The sequence below is a fragment of the Parasteatoda tepidariorum genome, chromosome X1, assembly GCF_043381705.1.
Source record: "Parasteatoda tepidariorum isolate YZ-2023 chromosome X1, CAS_Ptep_4.0, whole genome shotgun sequence".
Taxonomy (NCBI): Eukaryota; Metazoa; Arthropoda; class Arachnida; order Araneae; family Theridiidae; genus Parasteatoda; species Parasteatoda tepidariorum.
Genome location: NC_092214.1, coordinates 20397711 through 20408641, shown reverse-complemented (window position 1 = coordinate 20408641; position 10931 = coordinate 20397711). Strand labels below are relative to the sequence as shown.

Here is a 10931-nt window from a genome sequence, read left to right as displayed (position 1 = left end):
TAACCTCCATATTTTGATAATCAAAAATCCAAATCCGTTAAAAAAAAGTATGTTTATTCAGAGAAAGTACATTTCTGATTCTGATGTCATAACTTAAAATATAGTCTACACTAGTTAATTAGCATATTTTCGGCAAACTCTTTGAACCATTTAGAATGGCATTTAGTTCGCGAAAATCCGATCATTAGAACAAAAGTTATCCAGTAAAATTCATTCGAAGCTGGGTAGTCCCTTGTTGACTTTATGATAATAGCTCATTCTACTAATGTAAGTTTGAGTAATGGAGAATTTAAAAATAAATTGATAAAAGTGCAAACAAATTTTGACTTTGTTTTTTCTTATCTAAGTCATCTATATTGGAATTAATTTTGAAGATTATGCTTTGTAAACGGTATTATTATATTTTAGGTGTATACCAGATAATATTAAGCAAAATTTCAGATTTATTATATTCACAATAGAAAACATTTATTTCCAATCCATTACTGCAGCAATTAACTGCAATCGTGTAAATTTGGAAACTTGTTCGTTGGTAAGAATTTCCAAAAATCAGTAAAACGTTAGTAGTAGTATTGTTGTGGATTTTGACTAAATATCTGAAAGCGTCATTCTTTTTTCTTTTTTTTTTCATTTTCAATAAGTCTTTGCATGATATTGTTAAAACTCCGGTGTACCTCAGGTTATCTACCCATACCATATATTTCTGTGACCATCTTCAGATCCGATACATTCAGATCATGTCCCGTTTCATAATGAAATTTGCCTTTTTAATCTTAAAATTTTGTTTTTTTGTTTTGACTTGAATGTTTAAAGAAAAGAACAAACATAACAACAATTGAAACACAACTTTTAATGTTTTCCATTTCTGCTGTGTGCACAAATAAGGTCATGATCATAAAAAAAAATCTTTTTTCGAAAATCAAAGTTCGAAAAGAAAGTGCATAACTAATTACAAACAGAGCTGGACTTGCACAAATTCTGAGCAATCATTCTAATTTTTCACAAAATTATACATATATTTGATATGAAGCCAATGTAAGTGATTTGGCAGTTTCCATACAAAATGTAACACATTATATAATATGCAATGTAAAATTTCCTCAATAAATACTTTTTCACTTTACAGAAAATTTACAGTAAATCTCTTTTGGAGTACTTTAGAATTTCAGAAAAGTATTACTTTAAAAGCAAATACTGTTACTGGAAGCCCAATATTACACATAATACCAAAGTTCTACAATCAGATAATAATAGTAAATGATATTAATTTTTCATCAAATTTTTCCAGAATTACTTGTGCATAATATTCATTTGTAGTTGAGCAGAAATACACTTTTCTATTACTTTATGTATAATAGGTGTAAATGGTGTAATTAGAGATATTTTTGAAAATGATTTTGAAATTTTATGCAGCTGTTTAAAACATGGTATAATACTTTATTTGAACCATTATATTTAAGTTATTCACTTAAATGATATGAAAGCCCCCTTTTGGAATAGCTGAAATTTATTAATTTTACAACTAACTTATTTACTATCAGATCATAAAAAAATCATTTAACTAGAATATATTTTATATTTATCATTATTTTGGAGCAAGTGAAAACTTATAAGATCAACTAGTAAGGATATAAGGATATAAAAAAAATATTTTTGAAAAGGAATATTTTTAATTGGTTAACTGAAAATATAAGCGTATGATTAAAAGTTTTCAAAAACTGCGTAAAAAACCAGCTTCCAACTAAATCATTTAATAAAACCTTTAATGTATTGTCCAAAATATCCTTTTAGAAAGAAATAGCAAGTATAAGGAATCTCGTAAAGAACTCATAAAAATGCAAGATGATTCGAATAGAAGCTAAGAACAAAAATTATATTTGATTATTATTTCAATGATTATAATTTGTCTTTCTTTAGCAAAATATTATAAGATATATAAAAACTTTTGATTTTATCATCTGATAAATTAATAATATTTTACATATATCACACCAAATTTTGATCCTACCTATTATTCTGGCCTTGAAACTCATCGTTTACTCTTTTCTATTTCTCAGTTTTTTTTCTTTTTGTATACTAATATCAACTGGTTAAAAACAGTAAAATGCATGATACTTCTAATAGAGAATATTCAGCTTAATTATAGTAAATAATACTTTATCACGAAATTAATCTGTCTATTTTCCTTAATTTATACTTAACCAGTTTCATTCAACTATATTTGCTATTAATATTTTACTTAATCTAATTCTTCAGAAAAAAAGAACATCTTTTTCACCGTTACATAATATATATAAGTAAAGCATAATACTTTTCAAGTGCTGTACTAACTTTGCATTTTCTATTAACAGCAACTTTTATAATTTTAACATTTCAACAACACAATTTAATTTACAGTAAAATTATCTCAGGTAAAGAGTTGTAAAATTCAGCGTAACATCTCTGACATATAAAGTAGTATGAAATTTATAATGCTTTTAACAGACAAGTATATGCGTGATTGAGTTTCCAATATTCTACATGTGATCTATTACAAATGTGCATGTTTTAAATGCTTAACATAAACAAGCAAATATTTTTCAACTATCTGCTTCTGCTCCTACTATCTCACAACATTTGCAAACACATATTTCCACAAACAGTATAATTAATATATCTATTTCAATAACACCAGCCATATAGTTCATATTTTTTTGTTTTAGAATCAGATTTTTGCGTACCATGTTTTGATATTGGAAAAAACTTGTTAACAAACATTATTATTAACACATAATATTGAGCAGTTTAATTATTTTCACTCATTCTATAATTCATTTAATAACAAATGTGAGCTGAAAAACTAACTTATTTTTTTCTGATAACAATAAACAAAATATGAAAAATCTTGAAATTCCTTTAATTTTAATACTTTAAATAATAAGAAATTATTAATTAAAATCATAAATATATAAAATTATAAGTAATTAAAATTACAAAAATTATTGCTAAATTTTGTTTATTTCTGTTATTTTATTCTTCGAATAAATCTTCATTGTATTTTATTTTAAAATCAGTAAGAATGATATTCCTTTCAAAACATCACATTTAGTAATATGATTACATTACAATTTAATTGCTCAATGTTAGTTTACATAGAACTTTTTATTGTTACCCTTAAAATTGTACTGACATGAATGTTAATAATTTTATTTTAAAAGAATGTACATAAGATTTGCCCAAATAAAAAATGGACACGTGTGATAACGTTAGAAATAGATAAGAAGAATACTTCACAGTTTGATTAAAGCTGATTAACCAGTTCGCATGACGGCATTTAAAGTGAGTGTTAAGTCCAGCTAAGAAGGATGTGTTAAGAACAAAACAAAATGAAGTAGTACAATTTTCTAAAGACACTAATCATTTTACTTTTATCAAACAGAGTTCAACTCAAATGTCACGATCGGCAACTCTCCGATTATCCCTAATAATTTTTTCAACAGTAGTAAATAAGTCATTGCAGATCATGTTATTAACTAGCCCAGTATCTTGTCAAATCTGATGTTTATGTACACCTTATAAGAAAATGCTTAGCAATTCATTCATCGCTTTTTGTCTTAGTCAATGTTTGTCATAAACAGAAGCTATACGATGATGTATGGATCAGCATTACGCTCATCTTCTGACACTAAAAATAGTACTACTACGTGTTCTGTATTCAACGCATCCACTTTAGTATGACTTTACATTCACTTTAAATGCTCTCAAGAGAACTGATTAATCAGTCACACTTAATGTGTGGTGCTGATTCCTTAATTTATAAACCTAAAGTGTGATGATGTTATCGCTATTGTATTTCTGATTCCTTCACGCACACTCATTTTTCTTTTGGGCAACCTTTATACTTATTTTGCTAACTTTTTCTGTACTCTAGTAGTAATTCTTATTTTACTAGCCACATTTTCAAGCGTAATGAAATTATCTGATTTTCAATGTAAAATCACTTCTAAATAATAATTTTAACATTAACTTACAGCTTGCAAAATTTAATTTGCATACATTTTAAAAACTCATCAATAATTATATTGATATGAACAAAATTCTGACCAGCTCCTAAACATGTAATCCAAACAGGTGAATTGCAAACAACAATAAGATAATCAGATTGCTTAAATACTGAGGTGTGTTCGGAAAGACATTTCAGTTAAGAAAAAGAACAACGATTACTTCTCTTTGCCTTATATGAAAAATCACAAGCCATTGGCTATAGTTACTCATACTGATTGCTATATAATATATTGGACAGCTTATTATTTTAAAGGTAAATTGTTTAAAAACCACATTAGCAGAATCGCAATCCATTGAAACCATTCAATTGTGATTTAATATAAATAATTTCAAATGTTTCTCAAACTTAAAATGTATTTCCCAAATTCAAAATACATTTCATGAGTTCAAAATATGCTTCATATTATGAAAATATTGCAATCATCAAATAATCATAATTTTTGTAATATATGATATCTCCAGTTCACCTAATTTAATATTTTGCCATGACTTTTGTTGTACTCTTGAATAAATTTTGCACACCTACCATATCTAAAAGTTAACTGAAAAAATTAATTGAAATTTTTTTTGCATTTTAATTTTCTGCAAAAATTAGTTCAGAAGATGCTCAAAATGTATTAAGGATGTAGGATTTTTCAATATTTGCTTCAATCTGCATGATTCATTTGTTAATGACTTCTATGAAGATTGGCTTTTAGACATTGTATTTTATATACAAAAATCTGCATTAAATTCATCTGATCTCTGCTACAAATGCAAGCATTAAGCATTAAACCTTATTTCATCTACTGTTAATGGTTTTTGCAATCACATGGTGCTTTAAAAATTGTTTGTATGAACGGATTTTGAGAAAATTTTATCAATTTAAAAGTAAACTATGTCGTAAAGTCTGAAATATTAAGATTGATTTAATGTATTAGAACACTGCATTATAAATAATCAAAGAAACTGTAAGTGTAATAAAGAAAATACAGCTATCTGGCTTTTCATTATTGAGTTAAAACTTTCTTTTAGCTTTATAATAAACCGGACCATACATTTGATTTTTTTTACATAGGTGGAAGGAATTAAATGTACTAAATGAATCAATAGCTATATTTTTGTTTTAAAAGCAGTAAGAAGTATTATTTATTTCCACTGGACATGTAATTTCCTATGAACAACAAGTGATTTAACTACATGTAACCCTTTCAAAATACAAAAATCGGTGTTAATTAAATCTATATCATCGATAGGTATTCCTGAAATACTTATTAATTTTCTTAATTATTTACTCACCATTTGTTTATACTCACAAATAATGCGAACATCATTCAAAATTTACAAGCGTGTAATAGCAATGAAAACCATTATTGACAAATAATATAAATCAAGATTAAACCATTTTTCAACCATTATTTTACAGCTTTTTTTACTTTTAACTATTTAATTCAAATTAAAATTAGGCAAAATTAAGTAGAACACATTTTATTGTTTTTATGTTAGCATTTCAAACTTGCCAACCGAAAATAATATGTAAACAAAAATAGAGATTAAGATATGAGGATTGAATAATAATTGCTAGAAAATAAAACAATAGTTTGAAAGAAATATTCATAAGCTGCATCTTTCCGGAACTGACTTATTTAAATTTTCTGAAAAGAATGTAAAAATAAACACTTTACAAACAATTGACGAATTAATTTTCTGTAACTTATTTTTTTTGTTTTCATTTTAAACTTCATGAATGCAGAATTTCAAAAATAATTATTTTAAATTATCAAAACATTTAACTCATTGTAATCAAGAAATTTAAAGGAAATAATTTTAAATAAAATAGTGTTAGATAATAGTGTTGGAGAGCTGCATGAACTATACTTTGAGAATGCTAATGCAAAAAATTAACAAGATGTTTTGCAATGATTTTTCCTCTGAGTTCAATAGAAATTAATATTATTGACAATTATTATATTTTGAATAATGTTAATGAAAATTTTCTAATTTAGCAAGAAATTTTCCATAACTCAAGGAGTGATATAATTTTTCCAGAATTTTATGTGCTGTATACAAATAATAATTCAATTTCTAAAAATAGAAATAAAAATCAAAGCAATTGTTATAATAATTAAAAAAAAGTAGTTTATAAAAGTATTTTAAACTAATAATTGAAAATATATTTATTGACTTTCTATTCCATTATGAGAAATTAACGAAAGATGAAGTTAATTATTTTTCTCATTCTACAAATAAGATTTCTCATTTCAAGTTTTGCGAATGCAACATTGATAAATGGTTTTAAAACAAGACATTATAATGCAATTGTGTAAAAATCAAAATTAATTTTATTTCTAAAGAATTTGCCTATAAGTTAGAGAAATATAGAGAATTTCTCATAATATAATCTTAATTATAATCTTTACATACTTTCAATTCTCAAAAATACTATTCTTAAGTCAAATTATGAAGTATTTATTGATCACTGAATTATTTCTTAACTTATTCTATTCCATATGTTTCTTCTAATGTGGTTTCAGTGAGCATTATGCGCTACCATAGGTTGCAACACCAATAAGCAATCCAGTTTTATATAGATATCAGTGTTGAAAGTGTTAAAGAAGTGAATAATAGTTCTAAATATGCATACATCTGTAAAGATACATATTGTTGTATTCTATAAGAAAAATTTCTCATGTGAGAATATTTTAGTTTATAAACAACAAGCAACTTTTCATGATCACTTACCGCAAAACGGGGTGACTCGGTATTGTACCACCTTTATTGTAAATAGAACCAGTACTAGAAATTTATTGAAAAGCATCTTTCAGGTCACTTTTAGGGAATATGCTCATAAAAAGATATTTGATTCTCAAAAAAGAATAAACTTTCATGGTCTATTTAAAAAAAACTATCATGAAAGATTCTCTTTGAATCGACAAATTCATAACAAATGCTTATTAAGGAAAAAAATTCACGAAAGAAACTCATTCAAAAGAGACGTTCATAAGAAATACTCATCAAATAAATACTTGTGCAAAAGATAATCATAATTTCTTTTTAATTATGATACTAATATTTTTTAATTATGAAAAAAAGAATAAACTTTCATGGTCTATTTAAAAAAAAACTATCATGAAAGAGACTGATCAGAAAAAACTTTCTTGAAAGATTCTCTTTGAATCGACAAATTCTTAACAAATGCTTATTAAAGAAGAAAATTCACGAAAGATACTCATTCAAAAGAAACTTTCATAAGAAATACTCATCAAATAAATACTTGTGTAAAAGATAATCATAATTTTTTTTAATTATGATACTAATTTTTTTTAATTATGAAAAAAAGAATAAACTTTCATGGTATATTTAAAAGAAAAACTATTACGAAAGAGACTGATTAGAAAAACTTTCATAAAAGATTCTCTTTGAATCCACAAATTCGTAACAAATGCTTATTAAAAAATAAAAAATTCACGAAAGATACTCATTCAAAAGAAACGTTCATAAGAAATACTCATCAAATAAATACTTGTGTAAAAGATAATCATAATTTTTTTTAATTATGATACTCATTAAAGAGAAATAGCTATGACAAATCCTTATTAAATGGATATTGGCATGAAAGATGCTTATTAAATAAAAATTTCTTGGCTAGAAAAATACTGTTTCTTTAAATAGGATTATTCAAGTTTTCTTCATTTACAAACCTTTACTTTGAATCTCACTGAGATAGTTTATAATTTATTTTTTTATTCAAGAAAATCTGAAAATTAGAAAAAAATTATATTTCGTAACAGGTTTTCTTTTCTATATTTTTTGTTCTTCTCACAGATAAGAACTTCGCTACTATATAAAATGCCATTAAGAAATGTTTCTCATAAAAATAGTTTTTTTTTTGAAGTTAAACCAATAAATGAATATATTTTAATTCTTAACAAGTGTAAACTTTCCAAAAAGTTGTGTAAAATGCTTGCACAGTCAATAACAAGTCACCCCTCCTTGCGATATCAAAACATGAGAATTAAGTGAATGTTATTGGGCTAACATATTCGTATAAAACATGAATCTAATTTTCAGCCAGTGTTCGCCCAAGTTTGACAAAATTGGACAATGATAAATACAAAAGAAAGCGTAGTTTATTGCAACTTTGCATACGATATAACTAGCAGTTGATATACTTTGCAACAAGAATGGCATGGAACTGGTAAACAGCATACCACTAAAAGCTGGAGGGATAAAATGGGTCTATGGAAACACTGTAATAATTAGAGGAAAATTTCGGGAAAAAAAACTGTAGAAACAACAAAATGAATGTCACAAAATAGTTAGTTCTAATCAACAAAACTAGCAGATAAAAACAAAGGGTATGAAAATAGTCAACACATCTATTAAGTAAATACAAATATTTTATTGCAGCTCTATATAACATTAGAAAGATATGTTAAATAGAAATTTGCATGTATCAAAAACAAAGAAAACTATTGTTTAAATTAAAATTCATACCATAAATATAAGCATTTGTTAATCATAAAAAATAATCATCTAAAATTAGATATTAAGAAATTAAAATTACAGCTCAAATAAATTTTAAAGGAACTTTTATGTGTACAAATTTTAGTTAATTAAAAAATATTAAAATTTAATGAATAAAAAAGTATTTGGGAATAAATTTTAACTATACCTTGTATTCTTTTCTAAAAGACAGCTACTAAATTATACCATCAGCCCAAATAACTTTTAGTCTCTTTGAATCTTGTAGATGATCTTCACTTGAAAATCTAGAAAAACATTGCTTTCACACCATTATTATGGACAAAGATAATGCCATCAAAAATTGCGTACTGGCGAACACTGGATAATATTATTTATTTACACACAATTGTCAATTAGGAAAGGGAAAATATGTGGGACCACAAAAAAGAATTGGTGTAGTCTATAGTTAATTTCACGGTGTGCTTTTCTCAGGGTCTTGTGAAAACAAATTCATTGTAGTGATTCCATCTGTTTTCCTCACTGTCCATGCCTGGTTTCATTGGTTCACCGATTCCTCCGCATGAAGTTCCCGAACCAGCAGCAGCCACGCATCGGAATCCAGCCTCCTGAAGGTTATCAAACGCTTGTTCAAGGAAGTTATGTTTGAGGAAAAATCTTGCGGAATACCTGCAATCGCTACCACGATCTGGATCACGACTCTCATTGAGTGTTTCTCCAAAAACTTCACGGCAGAGATTCACACGACCACTGACCAAAATCCGTGTTAATTTTCGAAATTTGACATCAGCCAGACCATCTCGTCCAAAAGCAAATGTACCTCTATATCCGATGATGATATAACCTTGTGGACCAGTTGGGGCACCGGGTAAGCCCAAGTTTACTGGGAATGAGCTGGCTAGAAAGGAAGAGGGGGAATTGGCACCCGGAATGGAGTCCAGCTTGGCTATGAGACCTGGCAAATTAAAATACTCGGCTTCGTGTCTTAGTCTTTTTCTCTCGTGGAAATTCTCCGGCAAAACTATCTTCTGGTCCCGTAGATAATCCAGAATGTATCTGAATAACACACCGTCTCTATCAACGAAAAATTTGCCTTTTGAGTCCCTATAAGGTCCTGATGCAATGGTTCCTCCAAAAAGCTGTGCCAATAAGGAATTGGATTCTTTGGTTAAAGTAGCATGGGATGTTGTGTAAAAAACACCGCCAACATTTAGTTCTATCACGGGTGGAAATTCAGATTCATCCCCGTCCTCGGCGCTGGCGGCCATTATCGATATTGGAAGAATTTAAAAGCTTGTTGCTTTTTATAAACGCTGAATGAAGCTTCCAAACCTGTACTTAATCGAAACCTGCCCCCTTCCGTACAGGACCGGGAGAACAGTTGGGAGGGGAAAACGTAGAGTTCTGATGCGAAGGAATGTTCAACAGATGTCGGAGCATCCCTTCCGATGCATGGATCGGTAAGACTCAGGATTCAGAGGAACGTTCGTTTCTCTCTCCCTTTATTTATTACAGGACCACCAACAAAAATCGATAGTGATATTCCAACGCCATCTGTTGTGGTATTTTGTTATTATAGTACAACTCCAAGCTTTCACTAATTCAAAAAAAACAAGTTGATTTTCACAGGAGATCAAAATACTTCAATAAGAACATAAAATATCGGGATAACTCATTGAATAATATTTGATATCTATCATATTTAAGATTAAATCCTACACTTTTTGCCAAAATTGGAATCTACCAAGTATTTATTTGTAATACTATTCTGGCTTTCAGTCCTATTTATTCATTCATCACTTAAAAATCTAACGAAGATGTTTAGGAAAGAATAAAAGATTCAAAGATTATGAAGTTCTTAAGAGTTATCGTGTATCATTATACTAATTAATTTCAAATGTAATTTTTTCATCATTTGTTTCGTAATTTTTCTGTAAATTTATATTCATTAAAGTTTTTTCTCAAATTCCAAAATAAAAAACATATTTATGATTTATCAGCTTTCAATGACATAAAAAAGAAGTTTGTTTTTATAATTTGTTTTTGCTTTCTAACAATGATTTTAAAAACATTTTCTTAAAAATCAAATGGGAAAATATATAGATAGGTTGCATTTTTTCCAATAACAGAAGTATTGTTGTTTTAAATTTTAATAGAGAATTATGAATGACAAATCATTATCGAACACTTTGTGTCTTTGTGTGCACAACTAAAAAAAAACATTTCTAATAACTTTTGATCTAATGATTGTATTTTCACCCTCTAGGACACGAGCTTAATGGCTCGAGAGAGTAACCAATGCTAATGCCTCGAAGAGAGGCTAAGAGATGCTAATTAATTAGTGTGGACGATATTTCAAGTCACGAAATCGGACACAAAAATATACTTTTCTGAATTAATATACCTCTTTTTGACGAATTATG

The 10931-nt window shown here is 27.4% G+C and overlaps 1 protein-coding gene across 1 annotated transcript; it reads right to left on the bottom strand.

The window, feature by feature from the left end:
- Positions 1-830: 830 nt before the first annotated feature.
- On the bottom strand, positions 831-10256 carry LOC107456899 (BTB/POZ domain-containing protein KCTD12-like). The gene has a single exon (XM_071187503.1). The coding sequence runs from the start codon at positions 9774-9776 to the stop codon at positions 8979-8981; it is 798 nt and encodes a 265-aa protein (XP_071043604.1). The 5' UTR covers positions 9777-10256; the 3' UTR covers positions 831-8978.
- Between the last annotated feature and the right edge of the window lie 675 nt (positions 10257-10931).